A 19,248-nucleotide genomic window follows, 5' to 3' on the forward strand; every position below is an offset into this window, starting at 1 on the left:
ACAGGAGACATTAGAGAGAGAGCAGAAATGAGTTAAGTGTGAAATGCTGTCAGTGATTTTTGTAAGCAAGCTGTGGTTTCCCTGCAGCATCACGTGCTGGATTTTCATTCCTCGTACTTAGCTCCAAACTACCAAGCTGCCCGCGGCAGCAGCTGGGTATTACACATGTTCCTCACATTGGACAAGGGCTGGGTTTAGTGCTCACCGTCAAATCCCTCTCAGATGTAATGCCTCAAGTGGTGACAGCGAGGAGGATTTTGTAGAACTGCTCAGCCACCATAGTGACAAGAGGATGTAGGTGCTGACAAGGTGCTCTAGATGCTGTGTTGGGCACAGGGACCTTTCCCTCTCACCTTTCACGGTCTCTGTGTTGTGATGGTTGTGTCTGCAGGGTAGGACAGCATCCTCCAGGTACGGGATAAAGCTGTTTGTGCCCACCCTGCAACACAGACATGTTTGTTAGCTGCTGCTGTGGGATTGGTAAGTGCGTGGCTTCTCATATCTGCACTTCATTTGTCATAGAATCCCAAAGTGGTTTGGATTGGAAAAGACCTTAAGAAGACAAGGGAGGGTTTGATATGCTCAGTGCCAGAATTTCTCCTCTCATCTCTGAAACAGGTTTTACAGCACCATGTTCATCCACTCCATGGTTTCGTAGGCATCCATAAGAATAAGGAATTGATGGCAAGTTTGCTTTGGTCCTAAAACTTTTGCTTCCTGTAGGCACTCACCCCAAAGGAAACAGCAACTCTATCTGCTGCTCTGAGGAAAGCTCTTCTGAGTGTTTAGACCCAATATTAGCCTTTGGTTTCTTATTTCTGTTTTGTCTCCTGCTTTCGACTTCTCTGGAACTGGCTGGTGGGTTGGGTTTTGTTTGATTTTTCCTGTGCAGAAGTGGAATTCCCCTAAGGGGTAGCAAAAGGGCAAAGCCCAAAGCCTGCCTTGCGTCAGCATTGCTCCCTGGGGCCCCCTGGAAGGATTAAGGTAAAGCCCTTCCCCAGCACAGGCAGACCACTGAATATTTAATACTCTCTGTTAATATGTTCTCATTATGTTTCAATTTGGATGTAAAAAAGAATCACTGCAGCTCACGTTTGACTTAGAAATAAGCAAATCTTGCAGGGCCTGCTGGCTCCTATGATGGGGGGGATTTTCCGTGTTGCATCAGTGACTTGAAAGTCAACCAAATTATACTGTAAATGGGTTTTCTACTCTTTGGTCATGGGTACCCTTTTGAAAATGACATTCTTGGCCTTTACACCACTGCAAATTTCCACTTTCTTTAGAAACCAGAGGTGAATGTGTCTGTATACAGTGGAATGTAATGAATATCATGGAATCGGGGAACGGTTTGGGTTGAAAGGACCTTAAAGCTCCTCCAGCTCCAACCCCTGCCACGGGCAGGGACCCCTTCCACTAGAGCAGCTTGCTCCAAGCCCCTGTGTCCAACCTGGCCTTGAACACTGCCAGGGATGGGGCAGCCACAGCTTCTCTGGGCACCCTGTGCCAGCGCCTCAGCACCCTCACAGGGAAGAGCTTCTGCCTAAGAGCTCAGCTCAGTCTCCCCTCTGGCAGCTCAGAGCTGCAAGTTTAGTTTTATATGATGACTTCCATAGCATGCATGTTTAAATGGAAACCCTTCCAAATATATTTGTCTTTAATTTTAAATATGCATGGAAAACATTTCAGATCCTTGAGGAAGCTGCTCAGTACTTGCTGTGATTTCTCCTAGTACTGTTGAGTTCTGGTGTCCTTTTCCCACGCTGAACAACCACAGATGAGCACAGGAAGCAGCACTGAAACAGGAGGTTTGGTGCTTGGAAAGCTTTGCTGGAAAAGTACTGTGTGGTTCTGTGTTCTTGGTGTGTGTTCACCTGGAGAGAGATAGATCAGCTTGTTGCAGTAGAGATCCATTGGTGTTAGAATTGTGTCTTTTAGCTATCCCAGGCCAAAATGAGGAGGCAGCCAGGTCAGTGTCAGTGTCCAGCTTTTTGGTCAGCCCCTTTAGGTATTCCCTGTAACTGGCAAGGTGTGCAAAGCAGTAGATGGACAGGCAAAGTCTGAGCCTGTAGCGTTATGACAAGACTATTCCTGGCTGAATTATTTCAGGCAAACCAGGATTAATATTCACAAAAATGCCTTTGGTTTATATTCCTCTTTAACCATCAATCCCAGGGGTATAGGAACTGCTTCAGTAAATGTGTGTTTCATGTTTGGAAACAAATGTGTAACTACAGGCAAATATGGAGTATGTCTTAAAAGGTGTGAAAAGAGGAAGAAGGTGAATTGAATAGGGATGGGTTTAGGTGTCTGAACAGCATCCAGTTTTTGAAACGAGAACGTGCCCTGCAGTGCTCTGTCCCCTGACTCCCTCCCTGCAGGAAACCCAGTGTCCTGTTTGTTACGGGTTTCTCACCACGTGACTATTTCCAGGTGATGTGAAGGGTTAACCAATGCACAGGGGGGTAGGTCAAGCTGCTTGCTTAAGTGTTACTGCTTGCTCATCCTTATCATACTTGCAATGTACAAAGGGGTAGATCAAGCCACTTGCTTAACAATGTTACTACTTGTTCATGCTTACCGTACTCTCTGTATATGCTAGAACAAGATATAAGGACATGGCTATTGTTAAGAGGCAGGGGCTGTGACTTGGTTCCAGTCCTTTGGACACCCAGGCCGGCTGAAATTGGCTCTGCACTTTGGACAATGACCAAGCCTCCAGGGAACATGCATAGCAACTAGAGGTGAAAAGTTCAGGCCCAAGGAAGAGTCGTTGACTTCATCTTGAGACCCTCGCCCACGACCACCAGGAAGCACTGCGCAAGCGCAAAGGACCTTTCAGCTCATTATAATACGGAGTGGGGATAGGACATGAATATGTATAGGCATGATGCTGTGCAACCTCATGCGTATGTCTAACTTTAGAGGATAAATGCAAAAGGGAAACGACATTGAGGTGCGCATGCCTTTGGAGGAGCAATCCCCCATGCGCCTCAGCGCTGAATAAAGCATTCCTACTTTACAACTTTAACGAGTTGTGGAGTCTATCCGCGTATCACAGGGTGTATTTTAGGAATCCTTGCAGGCCTTTTCCTGGTCGAGTCCTGCCTGGTTGAAGCCCCACCACTGGCACCCCAGCAGTTGTGCTCTTCCCATTGCTGCCGTTCTTGCGGCAGCCTTACAAAGCCAGTAGTGAATACAAGTCCTGAGATATATTTAGCTAATATACATACAAGTGAGTAATGCTGCTGTTCAGTAATGCACGAAGAGCTTTTGTCCCAGGGCATGGAGTGGCTTTGCAAGAGGCAAATTGCAGGAAGAAAAGCTTTGGTTTTAGGAGTGTGTTTAGTGCCCATACAGCTCAATGGAGAGAATTGTGCTGACTTCACTGGGGGTAAGATTATGCTTGCGCTGTGGATATTTTCAGTAGGAATAGTTAAAAGAAATAATGTGGGCCCTGTTCTTTTGGGTTCAGTTAAAGGCTTCTTGAATCACAATGAGGAAAATCAGGCTTAAACCCTTGTCAAACTGCCAACCTAGGCTTAAGTTGGAAGTGCCATGGTTTAACTGGAAAAGGTAAGAATTAACCCTTAACAGTAGGAGCAGACCTCCACTGCCATGGCCTGCAGTGTGGTCCAGGACAGCATTGTGTTATTCTGCAATGGGTGTGTTAGTATGGGTCATTAACATCCATATGCTGTCTAATGAAGCGATGAGAGATGATGGATCTGCCGAGGCATGGAATAAACCTTTATAAGAACAGTTTTGCCCTCAAAATCTGTCTGATCCCTTTCAACCAAGCTGTGAGTGTCAGTAATGCATCCGCTCCATCTCCCAGGTCTTGTTTGGCTGCAAGCAAGTAGAAAAGGGGGTTAGCAGCAGTGATCCATTTGGGTGATGTGGGGTGAAGAAAGGAAGAGACTTTAAATGCTGTTTGCTAGAAATACCTGAGGTGGATATGTTAGCTGTGTGTTCTGGGGAAAATCTGCTCTCTGATTTGATTTGGCTCCTAATGCACACCTGGAGGTGGTGGTTTCTGCTGTAATAGTCAGTCAGTTACAATAAGGCCAGGTTGGACAGGGCTTGGGGCAACCTGCTGTAGTAGAAGGTGTCCTTGCCCATGGCAGGGGGTTGGAACTGGGTGAGCTTTAAGTTCCTTTCCATGATTCTGTTGTTCTGTAATGGGGAATTTTCTAATTCCCCATTAGAAATAATAATAGTATTAGAAATAATAATAATATTCTATTCTAATTTCCCATTCTTTTCTTCAGGTGCTGAAGCAGCAGTATAAAAATGCTGATTCAGGCATGCCAGGTGATGGGCTTGTGTATTATAACTGTTCCCATTTTCAGCCAGTGTGGCTGTAACCATTCCCACTGTGGCTAGAGCTGCTGTAGGAGCTGGCCTCCCTGAGTTGCCATTGCCTAGGAGCAGAGAAGAGGGAAAACGTCCCCGGGTTGATGCCAGCCCTGGTCCCAGGCTGCTCACATGGAGGCTTTTTGCTGGGCTGGGAAGTGATACCAGTGCTGGAGCTGTCCCTGCCACCCTCCTTCTGCCCTGCTCATGGTGATGCTCAGCCATTCCTGAGGTGGGGCTCAGCAGCGTGGCTGTGGGACCAGCAAGCTGGAGGTGGGTACATGGAGCTGCTGCGCAGGGGAAGGGAGCCTCAGGCACCCAGCCCTCCCCTGAGGTTCCCTTCATCAGACATGCAAATCAGTGTCTGCTCATTAGTTATGCAAATCAGAGCGGAGAATCACTTGCAAAAGGATCTTCAGGTTTCTGAACCTTTCACTCATCTGCTTTCATCCTCCTTTGTCCTTGTACCGTCCTGGTTGCAGTTGAGACCAAGGTCACTTGTGTTTGTAAGCGATGGTAAAACACACCGAAATGATCTTAAACAGGGACAGATGTTCTCCAAACGCATGACTTGCTGGTCAGGCCTCCTTGGCTGCCATCAGAAACTTCACAGAAAACATCACTTGCCTCCTTCCCATCTTCAGCATTCATTGGTTTGCAATAAGATTTACCCAAACTCAATCATAAACCGCACAGAACATCCATAGGTGGGTACCAGGTTCTTCATGGTTCACCTTTAGGTGTTATTCCAGCCCAGGTTGTGTTCAATTCAGGCTGAAAGCTTGTACTGCATCATGACATTAAACTCAATTCACAGAGTCTATTTGTATTCCAAATCCATCCATGCTCTTTATGAGCATGAAAAACTAGAAAGCATAAATATTTATTCCTCAAAGGTCAAGATTGCCTTAAATCATTCAAGCTTGTTTGGTGAGCATCAGATGTAATTAAACTGAGCAGTTGAACTCAATCTGCAGGTATGAAATAATGTGTGTATATATATGTGTGTATATGCTTGGCTTCAGTATGGACAGAAGGTGTGAGCTAATTGCTTCCATCACACCAAAAGATGCACTGATAATTTTGTTGCTCCTGCTTGTGATAATAAATCAGCATAAAGAAGCAGCTGAAATTGTATAATAGCAAGTCACGTTTGAACATGGAGCAATGCACTGTGGTAACAAAATGAGCGGAACTCATCTCATGTGTCCAACTAGAGGGACATAATTAAGCACATTATGCAAATTGTTCCAATTTTGGGTGTAGAGAATTGACCCTAATTGCCTGTGTACCAAAATCCACGTGCACACCTTAATGTGAGCCTCCAGCAGCCTGGTGTCCCTATAAACTTCAGCATCGGGCTGTGAACCTCCAAGTGTCCGTGTGTGTCCCACATGTTCTTCAGGTGCTGCGTGGCCACAGAGAGCTTCAGCAGCAGGAGGGGACCGGGGCAGGGGTTCACATCTGGAAGCATGGGCATTAAAGGGCAAACTGGAGATTCCTGGTCGTGCTCATCTCCTGTATGGTTTGGATTTGTTGCTGTCTTTATGATCTTTAATACCTTAAGATGATGACCATCTTTAAGGTGATGACTGCCATCATTAAGATGGTCGTTTTGGATATATTCAGAATCATTGTGTAGCCCTTTCCAAGGGTATTATTGTAATGCAAGGCAGTCACATGCACTTACCTCACTCAAGACTGATTTTAATCAGACTCTGAAAGCAATAGGGTGAAAGTGTCCTTTTTGTTGTCATCAAATTTACAAAATCACAGAATGGTTTGGGTTGGAAAGGACCTTAAATGTCATCTAGCTTCAACCCCCAGTTAATTTGAGAAGCCAAAGAAAACTCAACAACACTTGCTTTATGAAATATTACTCATGGAATTAATTGTGTAGTAACATGACCTAAGTTACAGATGGGAATCTTAGCTTAAGACATGGTCTCCAAGGATATGGAAATCAGCATTTCAGTCTGTTCATGTGGGCATCCTGCTGGGCATCTCCATAAAGCTGGAGGCGCTGTTGTGAGTCTGCTGTCATGTGGGTTGCTCCATATAATTAGAGGCACCTTAGACTTTGGTGTAGGAACTGATGGCTCCTCAGCGTTTCTTTATATCCAGAGAGCTCATCAAAGATAATAGTTTTGCCAGGGGCTTTGACAGGAGCATTAAAAAGAAGCTGTCATTGCCTGAGGTCTGAACAGCAGCTTGGGCAGGAGAATGGCTCACTGCCTCGTTAGAGATGGCCAAGTTACGAGTGCCTCCCGTGATGTTACTGTGCTGCAGGTAGCACAACAAACATCACACCGACCTGTTCCTCTTCTCTACATGCTTCATTTGTCATTCTTTCTTCAAAGCAAGTATGGATTAAGCTTAGTACTTTGCAGGGTATTTTCTTTATCGTGCTCCTGATCGTGTCTTGCAGGAATTTCTCTTATCCTGATGATGGCAGGGAAAAAAAAAGAGAAATAATCATATCTTTCTTTCCCTTTTCTGGTGTTTTCCAGCAGCTGCTTGTAGCTCACCTCCCCCATGCCCCCAGGCAGCCCATGCTGCTGCTGTTGTAGGGTCATTGTCAGCAGGAGGTTCTGCTGTCCCAGGGAGGAGGCCACCAGAAGAACAGCATGGGGCTGCTTTGTTGGGACAGGCAGTGCATCACAGAGGTTTTGCTGTTGCTGTCTCCTCTCTCTGCCTGCTTCGTCACTGTTAACTGTCTAGGAGCATCCTTTGGTGCCTGTTTCACTTGTTCTAGACTGTCATCGGTCTGTGGAGGTTTCCCACTCACCAAGTCAGACTGGGCATCAGGCCTGGGCATACGTGTACATGTCAAGGGTAAAGAAAATCTGTGCTTTATGTATGTGTTTGTACAGGTCCAAAGCCCAGGTCCAGGTTTCCTGTGGCCCCTTTAGGCACTGAGAGTTGCTCTAAGGTCTCTCTGGAGCCTTCTCTTCTCCAGGCTGAGCAAGCCCAGCTCTCTCTTGCCAGCTCAGTTTTCAGATGGTGGCTTGTACACAGCGTATGAAGACTGCTAATGGGGCACTGGAATGTCCATCTGAAATGAAATTATGTGTGCTATGGGTCGTTCAGGTTCTGAGACATGGTTTCGTGAGCAGTTAATGGGAAGCTGATGCTCAAGGTTTCACCTCAAATTTGCTGCTAGCCACAAATTCCCAAGGATTAAGTAGCTTGGTTTAATTTGCACAGCTCTAGCAGCAGACCCGGATTACTGATTTAACAGGAATGACATATAGCAGGAATGTAGTGATTTTGTTTTGTGCATTGTCTGAGCAGACTGTGATTCCCAGGGATAAAGCTGCTTGTTTATACTATCAGCAAAATGATTTTCAATGGGTAGAGTGGAACACAAAGAGTTTGTGGTGAATTAACAGTAAAACTGGAGGTCTGTTACTTAACCTTAAATAAGAAAACTAATCTTGCTGTAACCTGTTCTGAAGGCATTCATATATCCTTGAAGTTCTTATCTTAAGGCCATGTTTTATTAATTTAAGATTTCCACCAATGCTTATTTCGTGTGAACTGATGGACATCGTGGCCAGAGTAGACCAGTAATTCAAGTAACACAGCCCTCCTGTTTTACCGTGCAGACAGGCATAGGGAGAAGTGGTTAGCAGGAGGTTAAAAGAGCATCTGTGGAAAAAGGGAGCTTTTTAAAGGCATTTTTGTTCACTGGAAAAAACCCAAATGTTTCCTTGTGGTTTGAATGCAGGTTCCGCCTCCAGAATGGATGCTCACGTGGGTCCCTTGATGCCAGCGCAAGTCACCCGTGTAACGGCTTTGTCTGCACCGACGGTGACGTTCATGGCAACCAATTTGATGGATCAGGCCTTAGCAGGTGTGTTTATGGTTCTATACACTGATTATATTACTGAAGCATATGTTGTGTATTTGCATACTTCCAAACCGTCTTTCCATACTGCATAGAAATGGGGGAACCTTAAAAAATCAGCTCAAATTTTATGACATTTGCTTTAGCTCATTACGAGTGTGTTCAGAGGGGTTTGGATCCTGTGTGCTTGGTCTGGCAGTTGCTTTGCATTTGGTGATACAAAAGGCAAGTTTCCGAAGTGTCCTTGGGCTTTTCATGTCCCGTGCCAGTGGTATTCACAAGCATTACAGTGATAATGTGGTTATCTTTTGGATAGTTGCTCCATGAAGGCTCGTTGACTGGAGCCTCGGAGGATGCTTTGTGCTGTACTGTGTGATAAAGCTGCTTCATTTACTGTCATGTAAATGTGTGTGTGCTATTGTGAGAGAAGGGGCAGTGCTGTTCCCAAAGGCTGGAGGAAGTCCTGTGGCTTTGTTCAGATTCACATATGTGCGTTACAAATCATAATCAAAATCAGATTTTGATAGGAAATTGGGAACATCATTGATCAGCCCTGCAGTCCTGGTCCAGCTCTGGAGCAGCAGCACAAGAGGGACGTGGAGCTGTTGGAGCAAGGCCAGAGGAGGCCATGGAGATGCTGCGAGGGCTGGAGGGTCCCTCTGAAGCGGGTCCAGCTGCTGCTCAATGAGATCCTGTCTGAATCATGTTGCTGGGTATTCCAGCTCTATCTAGAAATTGCTGGAAATTTTAAGACACAGACACCTTAAAACTGCAGAAACGCTCATGCACATCTCCTGACACACTTCAGCTTAAGGTTTCTTGTCTGGTTTGGTTTGCTTCTGGTAAACACCTACCTCCTTTATTGCCCATAGTTATTGTGTTCCAAGAATTGCATACTTCTCCTTAAAGTCCCCAAGAGCTGTACTGACTTGCCTGCTTGTCAGAAGCCAGTGAGATGGAGGAGATACTGAACCTCTTCAAGGAATGCAGGGATGGATGCATGCAAGGGTCAGGCTGCTCTGCAGCTTGTTGAGAACTGAAATCCTGGTTTCTCGTGTATTCCACATGGAATAGACTTTATAAACTCCTTGCTGGCAGTCTTGAAAACACAAACGCTCCTGCTGTTATCCGGCATGCTGAATAAGGATGTGTCTGTAGAAAGCCTTTTGATGATTAGGTGACATCTAATGACAAGGCCAGTGTGACATTTGATCCATAAGTTGCCTAAGCCACGTGGCCCCATGCTGTTGGGAGGCCGTCGCTTTGGAAGAGCAATTGGTATGGTTTTATATGCATACAAGTAATGTAAATAAGACAAACATTACATTTTTGTTTCCAACTTTCTCTTGAAAAATACGAAAGATCTTTTTTTGTTCTCCTTTTGTCACCTTTGCTTTGCTGCCGAATGCATGTCAGAGAACAGTGGTACTTTCACTCAACCACGATGGCCTTTGCTTTAGCGTTTTGGAGGAGATCCCACTCTTCTTCTCCAGGTTGCTGCAGACTGTCCTTATCTCCAGTGGAACAACAATCAAAGCAGGAGTCATAATTGACAGCATGTGACACTCATACAGGTGTTTTCACACCTTTCACAGCCTCTAAGTGCCACAGAAAAGCAAATGTGCACTTGAAGCTGTGGCTGCCCCATCCCTGGCAGTGCTCAAGGCCAGGTTGGACACAGGGCTTGGAGCAAGCTGCTCTAGTGGAAGGGGTCCCTGCCCGTGGCAGGGGTTGGAGCTGGAGGAGCTTTGAGGTCCCTTCAACCCAAACCATTCTGAGATTCTATAGTCATCTATGTGTGCACTTTAAGTAAAATCCAATCAATGGAAACGTTTAGAATCAAAATTTTAAACTAATGGAGGTTTGGCTTCCAAATACTTTTGCAAAGTATTTGGTTTAATCTCTTGTCCGTAGCTTCTTGTGGCATGAATCAATCTTCCCTCTTTCCTCTCCCTAATTCTGCTTTTAATGAGATGTTTATGATCACACACCTACACCCTCTGTGATATACCCAAGACAGTTTTGCTACTTCACCTTTATTTTTCATACTGTGAATTATTCATGGCTCTCTACCTGCTGTGGATCCTCAGAGTAGTGTCTTTAATCAGATATCTTTATCCTCCCATCTCCAGCGCATCCTTCAGCGGCGTTATAGCGAGCGCAGGAGCACATCATCAGTAATTGTACTGCTGAGTTTGGGGGCAAAAAAAGGTGTGTGATTATGTTGGAAACGTGTCAGGGTAGCTTAATTGTCAGGTTGTGGGATTGTATATGTACAGAAGTTAAAGGGGGGGGGGGGGGACACGGGACGAGTTTAATTAATGAGAAAAGAGTGATCCTGAGCAAAGACATGCACTGGTTGCTGCTGGAGGGTAAACACCTCTTGCTGGCTGGCTGTTCCTGGTGTGTTCAGAGAAGTCTCTAAGGATCTGGGGTGGGGGGGAGTATGGGGATGCTGCGAGGGCTGGAGCAGCTCTGCTCTGGAGCCAGGCTGAGAGAGCTGGGCTGGGGCAGCCTGGAGAAGAGAAGGCTCCTGAAGGGGAGACCTGAGAGCAGCTCCAGTGCCTGAAGGGGCTGCAGGAAAGCTGGAGAGGGGCTTGGGACAAGGGATGTAGGGACAGGCCAAGGGGAATGGCTTGAACCTGCCCGAGGGGAGACTGAGATGAGCTCTTAGGCAGAAGCTCTTCCCTGTGAGGGTGCTGAGGCGCTGGCACAGGGTGCCCAGAGAAGCTGTGGCTGCCCCATCCCTGGCAGTGCTCAAGGCCAGGTTGGACACAGGGGCTTGGAGCAAGCTGCTCTAGTGGAAGGGGTCCCTGCCCGTGGCAGGGGTTGGAGCTGGAGGAGCTTTAAGATCCCTTCCAACCCAAACCAGGCTGGGATTCTGCGATCTAAGGAAGTTCTGCCAGTGTTCTGCTTCATGCCCTCCTCTGGAAGCAGAGTGGGGCTGTGGCTCAGCAGCACGGGCTCTCTGCCTCCCCTCTTGCAGTTGCAGGTCTGACACCTCGCTTTTCAGAAGCTTGGTGTCCCTCCATAGCAAAGTGAGCCTGAGCTGAGGTGTGCTCCTGCCCTGGCATGTGTTCCCTGCTCCATGGGCACCAAGTGCCTCTGAGCTCGAGGGCAGAATACAAGGTCAAGTTATTTTTTCTTTACATGACATGGAAACCAGCCGCAATGTTCAACCATGGATATAAAGATAAACGACTCCTGACGTGCACAGTGACTTTCAGGACTCTCTGTTATTTTATGGGTCTTTTATTTCCATCTTATTTCCTATGTGCTGACTGTCCAGAATGTTGTGGAGGTATATTGCACATGCGAATGCCTAATGCACTGCGTGCTGCAGAAATTCACTGACGTGCTGTGCTGCGGGTGCTGCATTTCAAGCAAAACCTACAGCACCCAGGCTCCTGCCTGGGGCTTCTGCTTTCCAGTTTGGATGCAGTGAGGGGGCTTTCTAAAGGGGAAGGAAAAGAGGTTGACTTTGGCCTTTGCAGCACAGTGTTTCCATGCTGAAGATGTGTAAGGTTCAAAGGGGAGTGAGAATGGCTGCAGTGTGCGAGAGCCATGCCCCCGCTCCATGCTTCAACCCAATCTTCATTTATGAAAGGGCAGGGGAAGAGCAGCAGTAATAAAAGTACTTACCCCGTATGTGGTACCTTCCTTTGCACCAAGCTGGAGCTCCCAGCGCTGTGCCAAGGCTGCTTTAGGTTCTCTCTCCTATTTCATTTCCTCAGCATCAGCTGCGGGGAAGCCCTCTGCTGAATTTCACATGTGCAAAGGTTTGTTTAAGTCTGCCAACTGACAGCTCTGTGTTTGCATTAACGCTTCCAAAGCCAGGCAGTGAGTTGTCGTGTTCCTCATCCATGTGTGTGTGCGTGCATCTACATGAATGAAGCATCGTGTCTCCTTCTTAAACCAATGTGATAATGAAGACTACAAAGGAAGGAAAATTCTAATAATAAGAAAAAGCTTTTTTTTTGTCCTTGTGAAATAGAAGGAGAAAGAAGTGTGTGTGTGTGGGGGGGGTTGGTGGGATTTCCCTGCAAATCAAAACTAAAATCCCAGCTTTGTTAGGCATCCTTTCCCAAGTGCTGCTGCTCCGTGTCTGAGTGACAGAATCCAAGCAGCTTTTGTCTGTGTTTCTTTCAGCAGCAGCTGACAGGCCTCCCAGACCTGTTGCTCCAGGGATTGTTCCATGACAAGAGCAGGAGCCAGGAGCAGGAAATGCTGAGGCATACCATGCCACTCAGCAGCGTTGCCCTGAAAGGCTCCTAGCACGTGGACAGCCATGGTGCCTGTGCCAAATGTGCGCAGGCAGAACGTGCCTGGCACCAGATGTGCGCCTGCAAAGGGATCCCAACCTTGGGCTTTAAACTGCTACAAAATCAATGAGGTGCAAAGGAACCTTTGCTGTGGAGGGGCATCTGAAAAGGTTCCTTTAATCCCCTACACATGTATTTCGGTTCAAAGCCCTCGTCGGAAAGGAGGTGGCTGTACAGGACCCGTTCACCAGCCATGCTGAGGGCTGGCTCGTTGCACACAGTGGGAGTGGAGAACAAGCCACCAAGGGTGTCCCTGGGCAAGAGCAGTTGGAATGACAGGAAAACACAGGGCGAGATAACGAAATACCTCCGTGACATAGCCCAGAAACTGCACTCTGTCTTCCTTCTGCTGTGCGTTAGCGATGGAGAATGTATTAGCACAGTTTAATTGAAGCGAGGTTCCCTAATTGTGGCTCCAGGTCGCTCCGAGCAGTGCATGCAGGAAGCATCCTTGGTCCTTGGCTCTCCTGCTCCGTGGAGGTGGGTGCTCGGGGCCTGGCTGAAGCCAGTGTGACAGTACCACGTTCAAAGACCCATGGGCCCCACATCACTTTGATTCCCGATTACCAGATGTCGAGGGAAGAAAGATAAATTTAGAGACCCTTTTGATATGTATTAGCAGCTCCCTATGCCTCGCTCTTTAATGTGGAAATTAATTGCTATGATTTGTAAAGCTTCTTTTTCACTGCCCGTAAAAATTAAGTGCTCATCTGCGAAAAACGACATTTGTTTAAATATTTATCATTATGATATATTCCATGGTGAAGCAAATGGCTCAGGCTCCACCTTTCTCTCAGTGTAGCCCCTGTTACATGTCGCCTATGCTGTAGTCTGATTTTGAAATGAAGTGAATAGTATTTTGATGTGTGAATCTGCTATGTAACATGCAGTCCTATAGAAACCCTGCAACAGGGTTCTGCTTTGTTCCTGGGTCAGGGAAAGCAGGATGAAAATCTCAGAGCAATAAACCGCTCACTCTGAAGAGTATGAATGTGTCCCATTAAAACACAGGATGGTATTTAGACAGGCAATATGGTCCTCAGCACACATGCGTTACACACACGTATGTGTGTCGATAAGTCATGGCAGGGGGGTTGGAACTTGATGATCTTAAGGTCCTTTCCAACCCTAACTATTCTATGATTCTAAGTGAGTGAGGAGGAAGAGGGGAAGGCAACAGGGAGGGGCTGGGTTTAATTCACCAGCTGTGGCTCATTGGGAATGTGTTGCCCATTAAAAAGAAATCCTTTTCCCTCACAGATAATGGCAAAGAATCGAGTCGATCCTCCTGCCCACCCGCCTTGATTCTGCACACGGAGAGGAAGAGCACCCCTGGGCACAGCGCTGGTGAAAAGGTCTGCAGGGTTGGGGGGCCTCTGTAAACCTCTTTAAGCTATGGAACTGCACAAATCCAAGTCAGGATAAGGCAGCGTCCTCTGGCTGGAGCTGTGCTGCTGATACAGGATGGTTTCCTAGGGTCGATTTTGAAGAGCTATCTATCTAATTTATCTTGGTTTATAGGAGCTCTGTCACTGTAGTGTCAGGGTATCGGAGGAGGGATGCTCACAGCTGGGTTTGATGCTGACAGCTGGGTTTCCTCCCCATACTGGAGGAGAAGTGAGTCTAGGGGTTGGGGGGGGGGAGTGTGTGCATATGTGGAGCTGTGACACAGCCCACGAAGCAATTCATGTGCTGAGAAGCTGTGATCGAATCACAGTGTCTGTGATTTGCTGTCTCACTGCAGTGGCAGCGACCTGTGGAGGTGGCTCAGCCCCTGCTCGGGGCAGGATCATCCCCTCGGTGGGTGTTGTGCTGCTTATTGCAGTATCAGCCCCAGGGGCAAGAAAGAATTTATTCCTGCCCCCCTTTTCATGTTACTGATTTGAATTGCTGTGCACTTCCATAGCCTCCTTTACAGGTAATTACATGGTCCTTGAATAAAACCTCTTCATTAAAGGGGGCCTACAAGAAACCTGGAGAGGGGCTTGGGACAAGGGCCTGTAGGGACAGACCAAGGGCAATGGCTTTAACCTGCCCGAGGGGAGACTGAGATGAGCTCTTAGGCAGAAGCTCTTCCCTCTGTGAGGGTGCTGAGGCGCTGGCACAGGGTGCCCAGAGAAGCTGTGGCTGCCCCATCCCTGGCAGTGTTCAAGGCCAGGTTGGACACAGGGGCTTGGAGCAAGCTGCTCTAGTGGAAGGGGTCCCTGCCCGTGGCAGGGGTTGGAGCTGGAGGAGATTTAAGGTCCCTTCAACCCAAACCAGGTTGGGATCCTGTTCTATGATCTTTGTATTTTGATACTGCACTGAGCCACAGCACTGCCTTCCTCCCAGACCTCCCCTTGCAATTCATTTCCATAAGCTTTTACAATAAATTGCTGTTCTTCAGCAGGTAAAACAGCACCTGTACTTGCTGGTTGCACCATGCAACCTCCTGCATTGCCTGTTGCTCCATCCAAACAGCCTGGCCCTGTCACGGGGGGATTCCTGCATCTCGGGCTGCAGTATGCAATCATATCCACTCTCCCCTGTGAGCTGTTGGCGTGGATAAAAGCGTGTCTGCTGGTTTTTCATTTCTATTGCTTTAAGTCAGGCGATGTTTTGTGATTCCCCGTTTCTGGTCTATTCCCAAGGTAGCTGGTTGTTCATAAAGCCCCTTGTGCAATAATGGCCATGAGGTTGAACCACTTCAAGTTAAAGGGAGTGATTTGTGTAGCAGTAGCAGCCTTCTGCATCGGCTTCATTTGCTGACTAATCTCTATCTGTCTTTCAAGGAGCATTCATTTAAACTAGTAAATGAAGATGACAGCTCATCCAGTGGCAACAGGCCCGTGGCATCCACTCCAGTGCCGGGATCACCATGGTAAGCAATTGCTAAAAGCCATTCAGCAGTGCTGTTTCCGTTGCCAGAAATGCATTAGTGCTCTGTTACATGGGGAAGACACACTGCCCTGGGTGTTAAGTAGCAATGCTGGGGTCCTGTCCAAGCTTCTACTAGAGCTTCTAATTAATCTCATGATCCCGGTTCCTGACCATGTTCCCATTCAGGTAACTACATACTGGGTAACTACATCTCATAGTAATGAGTTATACTTTGTGGCTGGTCTAGAATCCCAGCCTGGTTTGTGCTAAAGGGACCTCAAAGCTCACCCAGCTCCAACCCCTGCCACGGGCAGGGACCCCTTCCACTAGAGCAGCTTGCTCCAAGCCCCTGTGTCCAACCTGGCCTTGAACACTGCCAGGGATGGGGCAGCCACAGCTTCTCTGGGCACCCTGTGCCAGCGCCTCAGCACCCTCACAGGGAAGAGCTTCTGCCTAAGAGCTCATCTCAGTCTCCCCTCGGGCAGGTTAAAGCCATTCCCCTTGGCCTGTCTGTGGGATCTTTGGCACTCTATGTGTGTATCATCCATTATTTGTTATTATCATATTGTGCCATTTTACAGACTGCTATTGTAAGCACAGTCCAACATCCTACTTCGTCTCAGCATCGTAAATACATTATTTACATCAGTCGTTTCTCTTCTTGACAATTGCTGCTCTGCAGTGTAGTGCAGAGGAGCTGCTTGAGTCCAGCAGTGTCATAAGTAGGTTATGGTTCCTCCTTTCTTACAGGGAAGAGCAGTAGCTGATGGTACTCACAGTGGGATCTAACGGCACCCCCTCCTACAGCAGCATCTGCTTGGTGTGGGATGGGAATCCAGGACCTCCACTCAAGTGCACTCCTCTCAGATCTAAGCTTGTGATATTTCAGTCTCTTAAGGAGAAACCCAGGATTTCTCGGTTTCCAGAGGACTGTTTAGTGTGTAAGGACCATTGGTTGAGGTGACAACTCCTGCGAGAAGAAGCTAGACCGTAATTTTTAATGGCAGAAAAGTTTTCAGGTGTCTCAGCAAACCTTACTCACCTGATGGAATCAAAACCCCACTAACATCATTATCTTGTGCCCTTACTCATTTGTAAATACAGTTTACTAAAGGGGAACATGATCATAACAATATCTCCATTTCCAGCTTATGCTCTGTGACTGAAGCAAAATACCACTTACCCCTTTGGATAACTGAAACCATTATTATACCAAAGGGGTAGAAGTGATGTGTTACAGGGGGAAAGGGACTTTAATCTTAAACTAAATGTCAAATTATGTTAGTCATAGAAAGGGAAGAGGTGTCAGCAAAGGACCCCAGAGTTTCTAACCTGCAGTGGTGGCACATGGGACATGGTGATACTCGGAGGTCAGGGAGCACCATCAATGTGTGTGTGTGAGGCCAGGGGAGCACTGTGCTCAGCAGCGTGCCCCTAGAGACAGAAAATGTGTTACCATACCCCATCCCTGGCAGTGCTCAAGGCCAGGTTGGATGCAGGGGCTTGGAGCAAGCTGCTCTAGTGGAAGGGGTCCCTGCAGGGGTTGAAGCAGGTTGATCTTTAAGGTCCCTTCCACCAGAACCCTAACAGAGGATGTCTTGTGGGGCTGTTTGTGATCCAAAACAGTTAGGCGTCAAAATAAAGTTATTCAAATATTTGTCACATCCCTGTTACTGCATCCGGCATTACTGCCAGAACCTCCATGGGATGTGCCTAAAGTCCACAGCTGGGTTTGTACAGCCAGTTCTGTGCTCCTGTTTCCTGGGAGATCATTTAACTCCACTGAACATGATGACAGGGATTTTCAGGCTCAAGAACACACTTATACCAAGTTGTTGCCATCACCTTGAAGCTTCCTCCATGGCTTCTTACAGGGGTTGTGCATCTTTCATTACATGTCTGGGCAAGATCAGTGGTGATGTCTTACCATGGTACACAGTACCTTGGGTTATCTTATAGCACTCCACAGTGATGGAGCATTTTCATGTTTGCAGTCTTTTACCCAGACCAGTCTCTTTGTTAACCAGTTTTGTTCCTGATTTTAATCACAGTAAAGCATCTTCTAATGATAAGATTTTTTCCTTCCATGTGTTTCTGCTTCAGAGACCGGCATTTTCCTAGTAGAAGTATTTGTGTGCATGAGGAAGTCAAAGTGTGTAGATGATGTTTGTTAGTTTTCATTATGATTCAGAGCATGTGGGTTTGAGATTGATATTCTGGTTGTTTATTTACATATAGATTTAGTATATTTAGTATACAGATTTAGTGAAGTGCAACTTGGGGGGTTTGAATGTCTATTAAGGATGGTGTGGTGCTTATTTTCATGTTGTTTTACCTGATCTAAAATTAATGCCAGGACAAGAAGTTGAACTGCTGCTGTGCATATTCAAACTGACTGAGCCAGGGAGCTGCAGCTTGCTCAGCAGCACTTGGGCGTGTTTTTCATACTTGAAAGAGCCCATAAAACCCAACCTAAACCTTTGTGGCAGATTTCTACAGTGCCTGGTGGTACCTGCCCAGAGCAGGCCATGGTGGGAGCCAGCAGGGATGCCATTGAGATGCCATGGGATGCTATGGGGATGCTGTTGGGTTGCCATGGGGATGCTGTGGTTGCACCTCCTCCCTGCTAGTAGTAGGCAAAGCACCAACCTGTGGTCATCAAGGCCACTGAAGTGATGGGCACCCAGCCCCAGTGCTGAGGGTTCTGCTACCTGCTGCTCTCAGCTGTGTCTTTAGAACATGCAATGTGTTTTCCTGTGGCTTCCCTTGCTGTGGGCACCACAGCGCTCCTCCCTGCCTGGTTCTTTTTCCCATCTGTGATAGAATATTCCCCCCACTGCTTTTCTGGGGGTGTTCAGACCATTTCTGTGACATTTTATCCTACCTGAGGTGACTGGTGTGGGCTGGTGTGGAGCAGGCTGTCAATCCAAGAGGAGCCTCAACCCACAGGCTGCAAACAGGGGTGCAATAAATCAGCTGTGGGTTAACTGCTTGTTCGTGGGTGTACCTGACGTTATCTAAGCATAGTCTATCACTTGGAATAGGTGTGTAGTCTGGACTGGAGATGACCGGGTCTTCTTCTTCAACCCTACAATGCAGCTGTCAGTCTGGGAGAAGCCAGTGGACCTGAAGCACCGCGGCGACATAAACCGGATCATCGAGGATCCTCCTCACAAACGCAAGCTGGAAGCTGCAGCAAGTAACTAAAGCCCTGTGATTATTTGCCTCTATTTAAACTCAAATATGGAATGAAGCGTGGTCACTAAATACGCTCAGAGAAAGTTTGATAACTGTAATTAGAGTGGGTTTCCTTTGGGGATTTCATCTCAAGTATTGCGTTAAAATTGATGTTTATTGCAAAATCCTTATTTTCACAGCACTGCTGAGCTTGGGGATAGAGTATTCTCATTATTGGCAATGAAGAACCAGGTGCCTTCTTATACTGAATCAATCTTTGATGTAGAAAATACATCTCGGAAGACGCTGTCTTTATGTTTTATTACACTTATTTCCAAGATGTACATTAGGAATGCATTACCAGTGAATTATTCAGCTGTTATACAGGGGGAGATGCTCCATAGCTAATGATTATCCAACCAAAGTGGGGGGGGGGGGGGAGGAAAATCCCTGCAGTAAATCTTTGATGAGTGTTCAAAGGTCTGGTGGAAACGTGGGTGCTTGCATCTAAACATGACCCTGCAGTCACCTTCTAAATGCTGAATTCCTGTTACTTAGTTGTGCTGAAGAACAGCATGCTGACCTGCAGGGCTGTGTGCTCAGTGCTTCAAAACACAGTTTAAATACACTGTTTGGCTGGTCGGTGATCAGGGTATTTGCTATCCAGTCATTCCCATCATGACC

At 47.0% G+C, this 19,248-nt stretch overlaps 1 protein-coding gene across 1 annotated transcript in view; it reads left to right on the plus strand.

Moving 5' to 3' along the window:
- Positions 1-19,248, plus strand: part of TCERG1L (transcription elongation regulator 1 like) — a 78,886-nt gene that overhangs the window by 40,112 nt on the left and 19,526 nt on the right. Inside the window, exons 5-8 of the mRNA XM_061478696.1 lie at positions 8,087-8,212; positions 13,789-13,883; positions 15,300-15,388; positions 18,432-18,586. Of these exons, the coding sequence (XP_061334680.1) occupies positions 8,087-8,212; positions 13,789-13,883; positions 15,300-15,388; positions 18,432-18,586 (465 nt within the window). The remainder of the gene's footprint in view (positions 1-8,086; positions 8,213-13,788; positions 13,884-15,299; positions 15,389-18,431; positions 18,587-19,248) is intronic.

Source organism: Pezoporus flaviventris, unplaced genomic scaffold (assembly GCF_033815535.1).
Source record: "Pezoporus flaviventris isolate CSIRO_AGI_PZ_B2104156 unplaced genomic scaffold, CSIRO_AGI_Pfla_v1 ptg000129l, whole genome shotgun sequence".
Taxonomy (NCBI): Eukaryota; Metazoa; Chordata; class Aves; order Psittaciformes; family Psittacidae; genus Pezoporus; species Pezoporus flaviventris.